The 19,236-nt window shown below is 43.9% G+C and overlaps 2 protein-coding genes across 3 annotated transcripts in view; both read right to left on the bottom strand.

Annotated features, from left to right (window-relative positions):
* The window catches only part of AFF4 (ALF transcription elongation factor 4), a 54,630-nt gene extending 50,975 nt beyond the window's left edge, over positions 1 to 3,655 (bottom strand). The window contains exon 1 of one of the 2 annotated variants that reach the window (XM_068408334.1): positions 3,570 to 3,655. The gene's annotated coding sequence lies outside the window, so the exon portion shown is untranslated. Of the gene's footprint in view, positions 1 to 1,543; positions 1,904 to 3,569 lie in introns of those variants that run through there. The other variant, XM_068408333.1, reaches the window with a different exon arrangement.
* Positions 3,656 to 4,607: 952 nt separating this feature from the next.
* Positions 4,608 to 17,227, bottom strand: ZCCHC10 (zinc finger CCHC-type containing 10). Its single transcript, XM_068409262.1, has 4 exons — positions 17,166 to 17,227; positions 13,786 to 13,947; positions 10,002 to 10,043; positions 4,608 to 6,487 (listed from the first exon to the last, which is right to left on the bottom strand). The coding sequence occupies exons 1-4, from the start codon at positions 17,204 to 17,206 to the stop codon at positions 6,220 to 6,222; spliced, it is 513 nt and encodes a 170-aa protein (XP_068265363.1). The 5' UTR covers positions 17,207 to 17,227; the 3' UTR covers positions 4,608 to 6,219.
* Between the last annotated feature and the right edge of the window lie 2,009 nt (positions 17,228 to 19,236).

The raw sequence follows: 19,236 nt of genomic DNA, 5'->3' as shown, positions 1-19,236 counted from the left end.
CTGTGAGTTTAATAATGTTTCTCTCATGAGAGGAGATAACGAAATGACAAATCAAGCCTACAACCACTCCTCCAAAGCACTTGACCAGACCCTATTTTGCAATAACCCTCTGTTCCAGTGACTTAGGATTAGCATTCCGAAGTTTTAAAGAAATGTAAGGAACTAGAAATACACCCACGAGGAGGAGTTCAGTACCGAGAAGGGAGCTGGCAATAAGGTTACAAATAAAAGCACAGACTTGAGCAGAACAAGTTAATTTCAAAGACGACTGATGCTGAGTAAGTGCCTGTTCAGCTCACACACAGGCGAGTGGGAGGTCGGACTGACATCAGTGGAAACATGTGAACATTTAAAACCGTCAGTCTTCATCAGTAAATGATCAAACAGGACCGTAATAAGCCGAGGAGACGGGCTTGTGGCACAGAGGGGCCCACACCTGCTAAGCAGAGCTCTTTTTTCATTAGAACATCATCTTTTCAGACCGTACTTGAGATACAGCTACAAGCACTCTCAGTTTTCCCCTAAAATGAAGTTAACCACTTTCTGAGCTCAAGAAGTGAAGGAAAGACACAACTGAAAGCACTAATATCCATCTTACGCCTCTCAACACTTTCTTGCTTTGTTTTGTTCATCAGGGAGGGAAAAAAGAACAAGCACTTGTCAGCCCAAGCTCCAGAAACGTTAAGCGATCGCTCTCTTGATTGCAAAGTATAACACACTCCTCAGCAGGGAGGATGCTTTACGTAACAGCTATCTAGTCGCTCGCAAGGAGGATGTGATCGCTTGGCAATAACCCCGAGCCTCCCCTCTCCTGACCCCTGGCAGCAGCCACACGGAGCCATTTCCTCGGGCTGCCGCAGCACCGGCCCTGCCCGCTCCATCCCCGGGGCGGCCCCGGGCCGAAACGCGGAGAGCAAAGGGGAAGGAACAAAGCCCTGACGTCAATTACTGGCAAAGGATTAAACCCAAGAGCTAAGAGAGGGGAAGGCACCGGCCCCGTTAGCACCGAGAACCGTCCCAAACGTCAGTTTTAAGGGGGCCCACCCCGGTTCTGCTCTCTAGTGAGAGGGACACGGCGGCGGGGGAGCGGTGCCCGGCACAGCCGCCCACCCCCGTTCCCGCCCGTGTCTAACTCCTCTCGGCGTGTCACCCGCCGTGAACCTGTGCGGGGAACCACGGCGGTGCCGCGGTTTGAAGCGGGAGAGATGCGCCATGAAACGGGCGATCCCGATCGCCCGGAACCGCAGCCCGGTGGACCGGGCCGGGCCGGGGCCACGGGGATAGCGCTGGCACGGGGAGCCGGGCCGCGGCCGGACGGCTCCGGGGCACGGACGGCGAGCCGGGAAAGCTCCCCGAGAAGTGAGCTGGAGGACGGGGGGGAGCGGAGCGGGGTCCGACGGCGGCCACTACCGGGATCCTGCCCTTCCCCCGCCGGCGGGGACCGCAGCGAGGGTGCCGGTCTCGGCGGGAGGGCCTGTCCCCGCGGCGGCGCCCCTGCTCCGCGGCCGGCCCCGGCGCGTCCCCACCCCCGGTCGCGTCTCACCTCCGTTCGCCGCTCCGCTAGGCCCGGACCATTTCCTGGCTGCCGCCACCGGCCCGCCGGGCGGGGAGGGGGGGGGGACGAAGAGGCCCGAAGGAGCGGGGGCGCCGCCGCCGAGTCACCGAGCAGCGCAGCGGCAGGCCCGGCCCCCGGTGGGGGATGAGGGCCCGGGGGAGGAGGGAAGCGGCTCACAGGCGGGGGGCGACGGCGGCTCCCCAGGGGTCCCGCCGCTCCATCGCGGGACGGGGCCGGGCTGGCGGCGAGGCGAGGTCGGGGAAGGCCGGCGGCGTCGGCCTGGGCAGCCCTCGGCCACTCGCCCGGCTCCGGCTTCCCGGCCGCCCTCCGCCCGTCCTGCCGGGCCGCGGCTCCTCCCGCAGCCGGGCACTCGCCCTTCCCGGCAGCCCCCGCGCCGCCGCAGCCCCGCCGCCGCTCACGTGACCCGCCGCCGGGGGGGGGGGGGGCGCCGCGAGCACGTGACCCCGCCGCGCGCGGAGGGCGTGGCGCGGCTCCGCCCCCCCCGCGGCCGGCGTCACGTGGCAGCGCGCGGGGAAGGCTCCCGCGCTCTCCGCCCCCTGGCGGCCGCGGGCGGAGTCACGGGCCGCGCACGGTAGCGCGGAGCCACCGAGATCCCCCCAGAACCGGTTAAAATGCGTTAAAAACACCTCTGCTGCCCAGCGGTTAAACATTTACAGTCAGCTCCCGCGCTCCGGAGGAACAAACCTCCCTTTTCTCGTTAACCGACAGCTCTGCAGCATTTTAAGGGATCGATACTTGAATCCATGCAAGCCAGGACACAAAGTAATCATCAATAATTATCTACAAATAATTCCAAGCACAGACAGCCTCAAGCCTGTTCCCAGAATCAGCATTTAATTTTTCTGAATAACTCATTTCAGAGCTTTTCCCCGCTCTTGAAGCACCCCCCACCCCACAGCCAGCCCTCGCCTCCCGCACCCACAGCGCCCATTGCGCTGTACCACAGGGCAGGTTTGGCCTTGAACCACTCTTTCTAACTTTGCTTTATAATTCAGTTTTTCATCTCAGCAGAGCATTGTGTTGCCTGTTTTTGACCCAAACCGGCAGGTCAGAGCACAGCCAGGCAGCACTCACAGCTCAGACTGACCCACGGGAGCACACGTCGCTCCACAGGAGACCCCATGCAGGTAGCCCCATTACACCAGCAATGTTACCAAAACTTCCAAAATTTGCTTTAAAAATAATATCCAAGACAGGCTATTTTTGAAAAACCTACAACTGTACTATATAAAGATTTTCAATTTAAACAGAAACCACTTCTTCCTCATAAACTGATTTTGAAATGTGCTGGAACATAGTTCTACTTTGGGTTCATACTTTTAAAAGTAATACTTTGTTATTTGTTTGAAATTTGTTGTATTAAACCCCCTCCCTTCCACATCTCAATTAACAAAATCAGGCTGTGAAGATCTGCCTCAGACACAGCTGATGTCTCAGTGTCTGCCTAGAGGCAGAGCTTGTACAAATATAAATTCATAAAGCAAATTAAACTCATGGGATTAAATATGTTGAATTGTTTCTTTATAAGTCAAATCCATTTGATAGCAAAAGTCCTATTTATTAAGGACTCCTCCCTAAAAAAATAAATCAATCTGTCAATCCACAAGAGACTACATAATCCAATTTCATTGAGGGCACCCAAAAGCCTGTTCCTGACTGGCAGAAGTTTGATTTAGCAAAGCCCTGGACTAGAAGATCAGGTTGTCTCTCCCTCCTTCTGCTCTCCCATCAGTTTGCAGCGTTTCTCCTTGAAACGTGATGCCTTTTCCCGAGGCTGTTTTCCTACTAGACTGCATCAATTGCTTCCCTTCAATTAGCAAAGGCAGCTTTACTTGTGATTGGAAGGATTAAACTGAGGCTGTTCAGAGCTACACAGATCTCAGGTAACTGCTTGGTAAATACAACAATTCCTAGTTAGTGGGTTTTTAAAAAAAAAAATTAATTATCTTCTGTACTTAACCTAGAGCTTTGAAGACAGTAATTACAGAAATACCTTTCCTGTTGAAAAAAGTTTGAATCAAAGCATCCAGTAAGAAATCAGGGTGTGATCTAGCGAAAGATGAACTGGCAAGGCTCTTGACAGGCTGGTGGGTTTTAGTCTGTAAAATAAGAATGCGTAGAGAAAAATTAAACAGAAAGTGAAATTAAAAAAATAACAAAAATATTGTCTTTGAAATCAAGCATTTTTTAAAAAAATCTGAGTACAGCGGGACTTACAGTTGGTCTTGGACTTCATCAGCAGCTGGCAGTATCAGATATCCAGGAGAAGCAGTAAGCCATCTCTTTGAATTTCTGCTCGTGAGCCAACAGCGGACCAGAAATTAAGTTAAGGTCTCCTTAGTATCTGTAATTATGTTATCCTACGTGAGCTCCTGCTGATAGAACCCAACATACACAAGCGCTTCCTTTTGTCTTTGCACATGGATCCAATTTGTCTGACTGTAGACACCAAACACAAACAGCTGTATGAACAGACCAACCCTCTGAATTTAACGACTGGCTTTAGTGCTTAGTAGCTGTCTAACAAACTTCTCTTTTCTTGGCAGAGACAACAGGGAGAAGTAACATACTCGTGTGAAGCAACACACTTCTGACGAAACCATCTACACACGAACACCAATAGCATTAATGAAAGGAACATACAAGATGGTCTTAACAGGGTGGCAAAGGTAGAGCCTCCATCCCCATCCTCTTCTGAATGAGCGCCTGTTCCTCACCACAGCCCCTGCACATCCTCACTGCTGCTGCTGCCCAGCTCAGCGCCAACCAAACTAAACCTTCATAGCACAGGACCTCCACACCCCTCTTCCAGCTGTCCCCCTGCAACGAAGGGGTCACTGACAGCAAGCTTGCCACCACACCTGCTTCAGTCACCAGTTGAGATGGCCCTAAACCCTGCTCTACAAGAAGTCCTATATTCCAACGGGCTTCCACACACACGCTTAACTATGATGGTATCACTTACGTTAGGATTTGCAGTAAGCATGAACTTAGTAACTACTGTTTAATAATTTATTAACTTTTCCCATTGAATGGTACATTCACTCCAGATGACTTAAACAATTTTCTGGTAATTTTATTTACAGTCTGCAGAGTGTTCTGTAAAACACAGTAATGATTACAGACTAAAACACACAACATACATATTTTCAGACATTTAAATAAGCACAGTTTATTCCAAAGTAATTCTACACACTACTTCTTCCATAAAAATATAAAAAATAGTTTAGTTACTATATTTTACCTAAACCAAGATATTTAATAATTCTTCCACATGTGATGTCCCCTCCCCAAAAAAGGGCACTCCAACAATAAGAAATTTAGGAGACTGCATCACAAATTAATATACTAAAGCCAACTGCTTCAATCCACCAAAAGAAAAATAACTTTCAATTTGCAACCAGCAATACTTGCTCTGCAGTGTGCTTGGATTTTGCTTTTATTGGGTTCTTTTTTTTTTTGCACTAACTTGCTTCTCCCATGCCAGATTTTCACAGACACATACACGCTATTACATAAAAATAACGGGCTGATTATACTGCAGACTATAACGCCAGTCACCATGTGCCCCACAACACGGATTCGTAATCTTGCATGACACAACAATTTTTTGCAAAAATACCAAAAGGGAAACACTTTCCTCTGGGACCTCTATTTAAAGGCGACTCCTTTTCTTACTGAGCATCCAGTGAAAATAGCCTTTTTCTTATCTCCTTGAAAATAGTGCCCATTTTTGTTTGTTACTACTATTTCTCTGGTTTTACTGACCATGTTCTGTATGGAAAGCTAACGTAGTTCTGAAAAACACCCACTCAAGCCCTTCTCTCACTAGGATACATTTAATTTACAAAAAAAGGCACAAAGATGAAACTCCTAAGCAGCATCAGTCATAATTCTTCCACTGTGCACTGCTCCTCTCTCTTACACAGACACTGCTGCAGGAGACACACTGTCTCTTCAGAAAATACTACAAATACATGAGCTAAGGAAAGGGGCAAGTTGAAAAGACTAAAGCCTCTGTACAGTACAAGTAGTACACTGATCATTAACAAATAAACACTATTTAAAGTTTTATGTTGCAGTTAAGACTCGACCTGGAAGCATCAGGAAAAGCCATCAGAAAAAAAGCTCAGCAGCACAGAAAACATTTGTTAACAGTGAGATGGAAGGCCCTCTGTGTGCAACATTGTGCATTCAGTTTCAACAATGACAGTGCTCTACAGCCAGCAGTGTAAAACTTCTGCTTCTAATAGATTAGAGGATTTTCTAACTGTAAGTGAAGCTGTCAGAAACAGAGTAGTAGCATATTATGATCTGCAGCATGATTTGCAATAAAAAGCTTTTGCTTTCCAGCATGTAAACATCCAGGTTACTGGACCTTAGCTCATATAAACAAATCTGATGATAGATTTTTGAACTAAAAAAGTAAAATTTTCCATAAAAGGATAAACCACAAAAATACTCTTTCAGTAATTCTCACGTGCCATTTAATACCTTTCATGTCCTATGAACAACTATGCAAAACATTTAGAAAGTTTTAGCCGTAGAAATGTTGACCGGTTAAACTGTTTGGCAACCATGTGCTCAAACCATCTTTGAAGAGTGTGATCATTCACTGAACAACAGTCCTACACTGTACCACGCTATTTCTTCTTCTTTTTCTTCGGTGGCTCGTCATCAGAACTACTGTCTGTGCTGCTGCTGCTACTGCTGGAGGAACTAGAATCTGATTCGAACTCTGAAGAGGAGGAAGTACTACTGGAGGATGAAGAAGATGAGGAAGTAGAGGAGCTCTCATCGCTATCACTATCATCATCAGAAGAGGAGGTAGAAGAATCTTCACTGTCAGATGAGGAATCACTAGCCGAACTGGCACTGCTACTGCTGCTGGAACTGGTCACGCTCTTAGATCTGAAAGAAAGTAAATACACAGATGAGAACAGGCCTGCGAGAGCCAGCATTCATCACACAGTGTTCTTTATACTGTGTTGTAATCCAAAGGTCAATTATTTGGTCTGAAAACTTCCAGGACTGACAATCTAAGACAAATTCCCATGTCTCCCTCCCTCTTCCAATTCTGAACACATCTGAGCTACAGCAGAGTGACACCATGCACATAAAGCAAGCCAAAGTAGCACTACAGAGAAAGGTTAAGTCTGAAAGCTGGCAAGGATCTCGTTCATAGTAATGACGAGTGTCTTTACTGACTTGGCTAAATAGAAGAACAAGGCTGCAGGAGAAGTATGAATGTCCAGCACTACTAAAGCCTCGGGGAAAAATTAACACAGACCAGTTCCCTAGCACACCACTGTAATAAGGAGTGAAATCTTGGCAATGTAAAAGTCAGTGGAAGTTTCATCAGTCATTTCACAAATGGCAGAACTGTACTCAGTGGAAACCGTTCTTAGGTTACTCCTGGCAAAAGAACCCAAATTACCTGCTGCTACATGATGCTTGTGTTTTCAGGGTGGAGGAGAAGGGGTGGAAAGAGTCCAAGATAAAGACAGAATTATGAACACAGCAAAGTGGATTTCTGTATCCTCTGCAATTTTTTTTTTTTCATTTCTAGCCTTTACTGAGGCTGTGGTTCTCAAGATCAAGGTTGCTGATTAAGGCAATATGAATTCCAAGAAAGTACAATTAAATTCTCCCATAGATCTTTCTCCAAACAAAGTGTAAAGGTACTAATTCACCCTGCTCCCCACCAAGTCAACCAAACAGCACACAAAAATGTCAGATATAATAATGCAGAATCTTCTTTCCATTAGATTAATGTAGTAGTTTTTATCAGAGGGTTTGGTTAAATACAACAACTCAGGAAATGCTTATGTTAAGGCTATTAGGGATAGAGTAATGGTTTTTCAACATATCAGCCATGGTCATGTCAGCTGACAAATCTGGATGCATGTATTAAGCTATGAACCACGGAATTTTTTGTAATACATCTGTAATCTGTTATCTCTGTGCATGCAGACACAATGGCTATTTATTACAGATAAATCCGTGAGGGCTTGTTAAATACAGACTTATTATTGGTGAAAAACTAGTCTTACGATGAGCAAAACTAAAAAAAAAATGGGACTAGTAGTTTAAGCAGTTTCATCAGATGTGCAGACCCATTTATACGGACAAGAATCAGTCAGAGGATCCCCTGAACGGTAACTTTGACTGAACTTTCTTCTCCTTTCACAGAATCCATACAAGCAGTCCATGGACCTCCAATATTTAGGTTATAATCTGAAACCCACTCACAGGAACATCAGAATATAACACTTAAGCTGCTCCTAGAGGAAAGCAACAGCTAGATGTACAAGAGAAGAAACAAGCAGATACTTGTTTGCAGGTGATGCAATACGTGGCCTGTTGGTAGTCACAGGAAGAGGATGGAAATGGAAGCAAGTAAAATTCACTACCTAATTAGGACAAGGTGAAGTAATGTAACAACTCAGATGCTATAGATTGGTAGATCTAAGATTTTTGGGTCTACTACACCACTGTAAAAGTACAAAATTTCTCCAGCAGACAAGCATTCATCCTCCTCAGATCAAGTTCACAAACGTTAGTATCTTGTACAATTCCATGCACCAATTGTAGAACAACTGCTGCATTTTGTAACACATGCCATCACCCCTCTCTGAGACTTTTTGCCCTTTCTAATTCTATTGCAATCATCTAACAACCCCAGGTGATTTTAAACATGCTACTTAAATCAAATCGACAATTTTGGGCACAATCACAGCCGGGTGCCTGAAGAAAGGAGTGAATTAAGACATGATTTTACCCTTCAGACAGGCAGATTTATGTGATCCAAGCATGAAGTGGCCTTTCAATAACCAAAGCATGCCATACGGGAACGTTGAAGCCAACAGGCACCCAGAAGACAGCTCTGTGTCACCTGAGGTCACAAGATTGTACAACAGCTGTTCTGTCTGTTCCTGTTTTTCTGGTTAAGCCTGTAGTGTACCTATTACTGTTTATATCAAAACAAACACACACTATGTAAAAGGTTAGTGCTCACTCCTGCCAGAACCCTAACTTTTGCCTTTTTTTTAAATCTGGAACTTGTATATAACCCTCTGCTGAATTTTGCACATTTAATTCTTCCTGTTATCATAATAAAAATATAAATAGCAAACGATCTGGAAAGGAATTTATATTGATGGATTTGGTGCTTGCATAAAAACAGGATAACAATTCAAACCTAGAAGAGTTTTAAAATTTTAAGGAAAACGTGATCAAACCACACCCTCCCCCATAAATCCTTTTGCTCTTTTAATTTTTGCATTGGTTTAGAACTCAAATACTCTGAAAAATTGTTATGCCAAGTAGAAGACTGCAACACATGAGAAAGTCGAGGCAGGAAGAGGTCTGAACTACACTGTTTAGAAGTCAGTTAATTTATGATCTCACTAAGTAACTCAAGCAATAAACAGACACTACTGAGAAAGGAGCCTTTGATAAAACATATCCTGATAGTAGAACTAGGACACTCACCAAGAAGCATTCCAATAAAGCCACATTCCACATCACAGCCTAAAATAAAGGGATGTTTTAAAAAACTGCAGTGGCTTATTTAATGACTGCCACACAAAGCAGAAGGCCTAGTCTTTAAAAATGTTCCCAAAACTGTTCTTAGAAGATCAGATTTAGAGACAAAGAACAGTCAATTAAATGCAAAGGGATAATGAGGTTATTACTGTACAGACATCCCCTGTAAGTAAAACTCACAACATGATTAGCAGGACTACTACAGCCAGGGTTCTAGCTGTTCCTGAAAGGGTTTTGCTAACAGAGACAGAAGCAAATTCTCCAGCAAACGTTACTGCAAACTGAAGTAGAAATAATGCCAAGAGAGAAAGAGTTCTTGGCTCAAATTAGTACTTGGGGGGGTGGGCCAGGGGCAGGTTTAGTACCTGGATTGTGTTTCGGTCTGGGATTGGGGGTTTTTTGTTTGGTTTCGGGGTTGAGGGGTTTTTAGATGCTTTATTTCATTCTCTAGACAAAGCTTCAGAGAGAGACAGCTGCTACAAGAAGGGAATGAAAACAACAAAAGGAAGAGCAAGATAGGTAGGTGAAGAGATCACAGACTCGAAAACAGTATGCCATTCTTGCACAACTGCTTAAAATACACTTGAGGCAGAAATAGGAAGATTTTTATTATTAAAGCAAGATCATGTAGAGATAGGACAATGAGTAGGGAGAAAAGCAGAGGACAAAGAATTTAAGAGTTTTTGGACAGGGAGGAGTAGAAATGCTCCAAATGTCTGTCATACCAATGCCTGTAACAGGCTAAAAGCAGTAAAATCAAAACTGCATTTGCAACGTTGACTTCCCCCCCACACCTCTTCCAAACTGCCTGCCACAATACCCAGTGCAAGGTCACACACTGAAACAGCTGAACAATTTGTCATCGTTTCCCACATACCTTTTTTTCTTGGTCTTCCTTTCTGCAGTACTTTCTCCAGTGCTAATTAAGGGGGGAAAAAAAACAATGGCTTTGATTAATGCAGCAGGAAAATTAAATAAATAGCAGCACAGTGGAGCCAAGTTTAATATTCAATTTGTTTTGGCAGGGGGTTGGACTAGATGATCTCCAGAGGTCCCTTCCAACCCCAACCAGTCTGTGATTAGAAAACTGGTATCCCACCAGCAGAGCCACACCGCCCAAAGTTCATTTGGCATCTATTTGCAGTTACTATTCAAACCAGTAAAACAACAATACCTACAAATCAAGAAGAAAAAAAAGCAGCATTTCACCTCTAATTTTCTGTGTTAAGTATGCTTTACTCTTCTTTATGCTTTTCTTCATATTATACGGACAACAACATTTTGGAATGGGAAAAGCACAGGAGAACAGGATGCAAAAAAAGTTCTGTATAACCATATTTAGCAATAACTGAATTCATAGACACAATGAATTACTCCATAGCTTTCATCATGTATTTCTTTCAAGCACAAAAAGACCTAGAACAATTTATTTATATTGATGCTTTCCAGCTATTTGTCAGATTCCCATGTATTCATACACTCACACAAAGTTTTAGTGGTAAATGACACAGAAGTAAGTTTCTTTTAACAAAACACTAAGATTTTTTTTTTTAACCAGTCTTCACTTCTGGATTTTTTTTTTTAAAGAAAATAAAATTCTTTCAGTTAAATGTACCAGTCACCTGCTCTTCTCAATCCACTGCAGATCTATAGCACATAATTCAACCTGAAATGCACGTGTGTGATTAAAGTAGTCCCTCATCATATACTTACAATATGCTTAACGTGCCACTGATATATGAGGAAGTTGTACATTCTTTCATGAACCAGGATACTTTTTCCTCAACTGACACCTATTATTGGAAACCATTTTAAATACACAGAAGTAAAAACTGCAAATATATTTCATTCAGAAATTAGACAGCAGTATGTGCTGATAAAGACTCCAGAAAAGGGTAGAAAGAAGAAAGTGTTAAGTGCAAACTATACTGTATTTCAATAAAAGTACTCAATGCCATTTGTATACCAGAAAAATTAGAATTTTCAATTTTTTATTTTCACACATATGGTATGACAATATTATAATTACACACAAGAGTTTTCCACACTCCCCACAATCTCCTGTGGCCAAGAGGAAGATTCATTGATCTTCAAATTTTGAACCAAATTATAATCCCTCCTGTATTGCTGAATGTTGCTAATATTTATATTATTAAGGCACTATACCCCTCCCATAGGCAACCAGGTGCTTCACAGGTAAAAGGAGTCACTGTGAGTAAACAGAATTAGATACCAAAGCACCTTTCAGAAGAGGCAACCTAATTCAGCATGTGAGTAACTGCCGTGGCACAGTCTGTGCCTCCCTCTAGCGTTTAACCCATGGAGAAGTATATATAAATTCACTAATCTCCTGAACGACACAACTGAGAGGGGTCAGTCCCCAGCAGATAAACAGGTCTCATTCATGACACTTGGCCATTCCCCCACACTGTCTCCAGAACCATAAATAAGACTCGGGCATCCTGGTTTTGGTTCAGTACAGTAAGATCACTAAGGAACAAGCATTTTCTCACCTCTCCTCCCCTCCCAACTCCTACTCTAGGACAGGCAAGCAGGGGGCTTTACTGACGCCCATGAAACCTCCACAATGTCCATCAGAATCGTGGGGTCAACACTGGGCAAACAGAAGGATCCTGGAACAACTGCTGAAATGAGTTAAGGCTGAGAAATCTTTTATGTGGTTGTCAAAAAGTAAATATTAACCTTGTTAGACTATGTTTGCCTTCTGGTTAATGATTCATTATTACATCTTTAAAGATGATGATACAAATACTCGGAAGCAGAGACCTGTAGGAGACCCAACTTCTCCGCAGACAAGAAACAACCTTCTGAAGCAAGCTATACAAAAAGTAAAAGAGTGACCTAGGAAGTTGTTCTTTCCATGAAGAATAAGCTTCATCCTTGGAAGCGTAACATTGGCACCTAAAGGAATGGATACCTCATGGCGCAGTTAAGGAGCTTCAGAGAGCTGATGTTTATGTAACCAGTATGAATCCAGCCCAATTTAACTGGGATTGAAAACTATTCCCACCTAAGGATTACTTAGTCTTCCTTTTCTGAGATGACTTTTCACACCACATGCCCCTCGCACTGTCAGCTGTTAGACTTACAGCTCAAAAACCTCCATTCATGACAGACACTGGCAGGCCTGTAACTCCTATATAAAATTATCCCATACACAGACCCAGGCACAACGGCTAGGCAACGAGCAACTGCACCCTCAGCTCACCATCCTCCAATGTTATGCTGCAGAATTCAGCAGAAATAGGGCAGGAAAGGTACAAGGAAATAATCTGAGTCTCAAACTCAATCTTTGTCTTAAAAGTCTTGAGTCTCTAAAGAACTCTTCCAAACTCTGTCTCCAAAGGGAACAAGTTTTGGAGCCTAAGCACTCCTGATTTCTTATCTACAATACTAGGGGATTACAATTGCTTCGGAATTCCTCATTGGATCAAAATTAATTTCAAAATCAAGCATTTTATGTCACTCAACACAAGCTAATGGGCTTCCACTTAAGTCAGTATTTCTCTGATTCATGCTGCTGCCTCAGCTGAAAGAGCTGACGAAGACAAATCAGACCTCTCTGCCACAGGTTACTACCTGTTTTCTTTCCCCATTAAGATAACAGAGCAGAAGGTGCAAACACTCTGCCTAACTCACATCCTGGCAGCACTAATGACCTACAGCCAGCATACTGAGCTGCAAGCAGCAGCAACAGAGGGTTTCCAAATCCTCAACAATTTTAGCTGCACTGGCTGTAAACGATACTGTTCCTCAGTGGGGCTGAGGCAACAACTCTTGGTAACTAAATCTGAGTTGCAATGGCAGAACAGAGACCCTCATGCATAGGAATTTAATGGAAAACTAATGTGCGACATTATTTTTCTCTCTGACATCTGGAGTTGCTTGTTAAAACAATTACTAAACTTGGGGGAAGCATTGGAGACTACTCAGAGCAAAGTGGAAAGGAAATCACATTACACAAATGCAGAATTTTGCTTAAATTTTTCTGTTTAGCTGCAGGTATCTTTCACTTTCTGCAATGGCAAAAAGGAAATTATGCAATTCAGTGAGATATTCTTACTCTTTGCTTGAGAGTTAAAAACACCTGATAACCCAACTCTCATTCACCTGTTTAACGATTAGAGCTCGTAATGAGCAATACACAGGAGCTGTGCTGGCACAGATCCACTGTCAGGTTCCATCCAGAAGACCAAGCTTTAACTCCACAGTCTAACAGCAAACCTGAACAGAAGTGAAAGAATTGCTTCTTTGTTATAAATACATTTACAGTCGTCACACCAACCTGCTTGTACTAGCACATAAACATATGAAATCCAGTAACCAAGGAACTGAGGAAACAGTATTCCATTACAAAAAAAGCTCCAACTATTTTAACTTTAGCTTAGTGCACTTCTTTGTTTCAGACAGGCCAAATATATTTAAGTGTATTTCAGATGAGCAGGTGTTAATGAACAACATTTTAATTTTGTGGGACCTGAGTGTACATATTCCACCTCACATATAAAACAGCTAATATTAAGCAAGCATCACAGAGTCTGGAAGATGACAGCAAATGGTCTAGGGCACCATCTTTCCCACCCACATACAAAATCACATTTTCATTAATAAACTAGACATTTGCATTCTGCCAGTCTTACCTTTGTTGCAGTAATAGTTGCTTTTCTTTCTCTTTAAGAATTTTCGCTAATTGAGCTGTCCTCGAAGGTCTATGCAGGTATTTTCTCTTCCCTGTACATTCATACGTCCAATGTCCAAACTCTAAACATTTCTGACATCTTACATGCTGCTTGTTTGCCTCCCTATAAAAATGCAGAATTGCTTAAGTGACTGATTCCAAGTCTGTTCTACCTATTGAAAAAATATTTTATCATACAGATTCTTAACAGCGTATGTAGTTATGATTAAACAGACATTCATGGGTGATTTTGCTATTATACATCTTAAATCAGGACAAGAACAGTAACAAAATTTAGGCAAACACATTTCCATTTATTAAAACATTCTCATATCAACTATTTATGAAAGAGAACAAAGAGATGCTTTTCCTCTATTTCAGAGCTTCAGCTTAAATCATCTTCTGCTGAAGTAGCAAATGCTGAGCTACTGACATCAGCTGTCACTTATCAACTGCACCTGAATTTCACTTTTAGTTTTATACCAGCTGCTGGTTAGCCTATCTTGCAGTCTTCCCTCATTCTTAAGAGTCCTTAATTCCCCCCGCCCTTCAGATACTGAAAACAGCTTAAGCATTTTGAAAAATGCAGCTGGGACCATTCTCTGTCAGCAAACAAAGATTAATCCTATCACCAAAATCACATTTTGATCAACCTAATTGGCACAGCTTTTAGCATTATCGAATTGTATGACAGTGATTGGGAATGATTATGCTGCAATCCAATTTGTTACTATCCAATAACTGCACATCATCCCAGCTTGCTTCAGATCAGTAATTGAAATTATGATTTAGAACACTGTCAGCAAAAAGCAGGCAGCTTCATTTCCAAATACTAGAATTTAACGTAAGCACCAAACTGCCGAATTCTCACAGACAGCACAGGATTCTGAGCAAGTAAAACAGAGATGATGTTAGTTGTAACTTACTTGAATTTACTAAGATTCATTAAATCCTGGCAGGTTTGTCACCTTCACTAAGACCAATCAGCTTCTTGTTCACTTTGTGCAATGTAAATCAAGCACAACTTCACTTACTACTCTGTACCATCCAAATCCTTGAAGTACTTAGTGAGCATTTTACATCCACATTTCAGTTTTCACACTGTGGTAAAATCCTTTGATCATTTTTAGAAGCCAACTGAGGGAGAAAACTCATTATTTTCATATTCTAGCTCTCACTCCACTACTCTGAAGCTCTGCAAAAGCTGTTTTGCTATCTTCTCACAGACACCCTCCTCCTTTACAAATAAGGAAACTCATAGAGCAGTCAAGTGACTTGCTCAAGGTCAGAATCACAAATTAGTTTTAGAGCCAGGACTGAAATCAGGGCTTTGTAGCTCCCGTACAGTTCACTGCAACTGCTGTAACTTATTTCCACCTTCTATCATTTTTTCCAAACACCAAAATACTAATTTTTTAAGGCCAGCCCATCTAAACTATCTGAAGGTAACAGCCCTGGCTGAACTAGGAGGCAGCTCCTGGACTGTTCATTCAGCATTTAGAGAGCATAAAGTGACAGACCAGTAGTGAGCATTTTGCTCTCAAAAGGAGAATTGATTTTCAAGGCAAGGTGTGAATTGCTTCTCCTTCAACTCCAGCCATCACCTTTTGTGACAGTTCTACTGTATCTTGAAGGGAATCTTCTGAACATCCATCACTTTTTCAATGCAAAGAGTATTTGGCTTCATAACCTAGTCTTAGAAATACTAATCTACATCAGCACTAGAAAACTAATTAAACTTGCAACCTACGCTGCACAATTAACTCAGACTTGAACAGGAAGCAGGACATCTAGTAATGAACAAAAAAACCCCAACATCTTTGAATGGTTTGGTTTGTCTTGCCTTGGACTTCTGGCTCTGCCACAAGAGTTACGTGTAAGCAGAATGAAGATACTTCCCTCCTGTTCATCAACATGCAAAACCAAAAAAGTGAATGTTTTTCTATCTCAAACTAGCCCAGACCTGTCTCCACAGCAACAGAACGGAAGTTTAAAGCAATAATAATATAACTCAGTATTTCCAGGGTTTTAGTACTACTCACATGACCAGGGCTGACAATTCTATGCAAGCTAAAATGATAAGATCAAGCCCTAAAAGGAATATAATTACCAGGAAAACAGATCAATATAGTTCAACAACTACAAATCTATAAATACCATATCAGCACTAACAAGTTTTAACACTAATGAAAAGCATGAGACTGAAGTAAACTTTTAACAGGGATCAACCTAGAAGCAAAGGCTGGCAGATGTGCAATTCAGTATCTACCCATTAAGCACACTGAGATGTAACAAGAAATGTAAGAAATCATTCCTTGACTCATAATAAAATATCAACTTAAAAGAACAAGTATTCCTTGAGTACTTTGAAATTCCAAATTACTTTTCATTAGAAAATAGGAAATAAATTATATTGAACAGTAAAAAAGGAAAGAGAATGCAGAAATCATCCACATTCTATCCAACTCTTACAGTCAGACAAAAAAAACCTAAACACAATCCAAAAACTGAAACACGAGAAATAAATTACTCTAAAGCAGAAAAATCCAAACCAACAAATAAATGAAAAGCCAACACAAGTAATACACGAGTGTGGAACACAGGCATTTGTTATACTTAACATAAAGGAGCAAAAATGTTGGCTTTTTCTCATTTCAGTGTTTGGCAATCAGATCCCTTCGGCATTGAGAGAACTACTTGAACACAATATCCACATCTGAGTAAAGGTCGCTTGATTTTTTTTTGCCTTTCTTTCACAGTTCTGTAAATGTATCATGAACCTAGAACTTATTTTTTCATAATCTACCTGTTGAAAGCCTATGATGAAGATCCGTGAACACCCGCATCACAAGATCTTGCGCACTGCCCTGAAAACTACGGCATGCCGACATCTGTCAGGTAGCCTTTTCCCAAAACGCTGCTAATTAGCGTTAACACCAACAGCCAAAGTTCGAAGCCTTCCTCTCCTTCTCCACAACCCTACCTTCATCCTCATCATTCCACGGCAGCGATGCCGCTAACCGGGTCACCCCAGCCGTACTTCGCAGCGGCTTCCTTACAGACGAGCAACACTCTGCCTCGGATGCAGAGCACCTGCGAGCAGGCGGCTCCGTGCCCTCAGAAAGCGCTCGGGCCCACGGCCCCCACTGGCGGGGGACGCCGCTGTCCCGGCCCCGCTCCGCCGGGGCCCACAGCCGCCCCTCCGCACCCCCTCCCCACAAGCGGCTGCCTCAGGGCGCTGCCCGGTGAGCCTCCGCCCGCTCCGGCTCGCCTGTGGTAACCCCCCCGCTCCGCCGCGGCACCTCTCCCGCCCTGCCCAGCCCGGCCGCCCGCCGCACTCACGCCTGTCTCCGAGCGATAAGACGGTGCATGGGAGTCGCCATCTTAGCGGCCCGGCCAGGAAGTGAGGCGCGGGCCGCGGTGCATGCCGGGACATGCCGCCCGCCGCCGCCTCCCATTGGGGGAAGGCGCGGCCGTCACAGAGAGCAGAGCGTCCTGCGGCTAGAGAGGACGCGCCGGGAGGACCGCGCTTTCCGCCTCCTCTCGCCTCCTCTCGCCTTGTCATGGCACCGGGGGGGCGGGAGGGCACAGGGGAGCGCTGTGGGGTCTCTCACGGCCCCCGGTCCCTGGCGCCTCATCCCTGCGCCTTCCACCTTGTCCAGCCGGGTCCCCGCTGGCCCCGCCGCGCTCGGCCGCCATGGCGCGGCGCCCTGTGTGTCCTCAGGGCGCTCGGCGGCCCGGCCCCTCTCATCCCGCCGCCGGGCCCGCTGCCCGCCGCAAGCCTCAGCCTCTTCTCCGCGGGCTCCCGCCCTGTCAGTGCCCAACCGCTGCTTCTCTCTCCCGTCAGTCCAAGTCTGACAAGAACCTGCCTCTCACTTAAACACTTGTAATTTTTCTCGGAAGGGATATGTTTTAAATACCTGAAACCAGCAGCGGGACGGACTGTGACTGAGACAACCCGTCTGTGTCCGTGTGTGGCTGGGGGGAGCCGGCTGTTGAAGGCTTCGCGGCTGATGTCAAGCAGCAGAAGGGAGCAGGAGAGGCGAGGAAGAGGGATATTATTGATCCAGGTCTCTCCTGCCACAGGGCACCACCTCCGAGCTGCTTCAGCCAGCAGGCCTGACCGGAGGGTGACATTGGGATAGCTTCGCCTTCATTCGTCCACATGAATAATTCAACATAGCTGTAAGTAGCCTGCTACAGCTTCTCAAGAGCTTTGAGCCACGCGACAAGTTGGAAAGCATAATAGCTCCCTGGTCATAACCTGAAGGCGCCAAAACATGTTAGGAAGAGCTAAATTTCAGAAAGGAATAATTTAACTCGTTATCACTCCTAAAATGTTGCAAACATGTACTAACACATTAATTTTTAGCAGGTCAAATTTTTATACCTCACGCTGGCAGAAAAAGAAATCTCAGTATTTAATCTCAGAGAAGATTAATTCTGCTGCTGGTATGGGTACATAACTGTGGCTCAATAATCCATTAAACATGAATCTCAGGGCCTGAGGATACGGATAAGTCATGGTTGTGTTGACTCAGTGTGTTCTAGACTTGATTGTAAGGAAATACAGTTCAGAAATATCTAGGAATCATAAGGCAAATTATTTCTTCCACTCCATTCAGCCCAAGAGACTGTAGTCTCCCAGCTATGCCAACAGCAGCTAGTATTTCTGGCTCCTACATCATCTCCTTATAGTCTCTGGCATGGGAGGAGAGGTTTAGGCACAGAAAAAAAGAAGAGTAGCAGCGGCTGGAGCTTTCTGGTGGCACATACCTGGCAGGCAGCCCCTTGGGAATCCTTGCCAGCTGGCACAAGCGGAGCAGCCAATATCCTGCATTCAGGGAAGCAAGGAATGTGGCTTCATATATTGGCTTTATCAAAACTCATTGTTATCTCATGGGATCAGTTTTAAAATTATATCTTCAATTTTGTGACAACAATCCTCAATAAAACATTTTTTAATGCTGAATTGTGATTACTCCAGCTATTAATATCCTGGAAGTACTTTATATCCAACCATTTTCAGTATTAATTCAGAACTATCCTGTCATAGGGACAATTGATAGGCAATAAATGAGCGTTCCACTGGACATTTACATTTAGTGAAACAGATGAACTGTTACTGATTTGTAGTAGTTTAGTATCAGCTATGTAGCTCTTCTTTAAAATGTGCTTCTTGTGAGTCGGTGGTGTTCATTTATTATATCAAATAAAAATACATATTGTATTTTCTTAAGTTCAGTAGAATCCAACTGTACCAGCTGGATCATTACTGTGTGAGAAACCATAAACAGGGTAAAAGGCAGCCCTTGCTGAGAGAAGCTGACACTTACCTCAAGAGAAGATACAAGGTGGGAACACAGTACAACAGAATTTGTGGGGAGAAAAAATAGGAGTGTAACAGTAGTGA

The sequence above is a fragment of the Nyctibius grandis genome, chromosome 10 (assembly GCF_013368605.1).
Source record: "Nyctibius grandis isolate bNycGra1 chromosome 10, bNycGra1.pri, whole genome shotgun sequence".
Lineage (NCBI taxonomy): Eukaryota > Metazoa > Chordata > Aves > Nyctibiiformes > Nyctibiidae > Nyctibius > Nyctibius grandis.
Note: the sequence above shows the minus strand (reverse complement) of the source record. Positions and strands in the feature narration are given on the sequence as shown.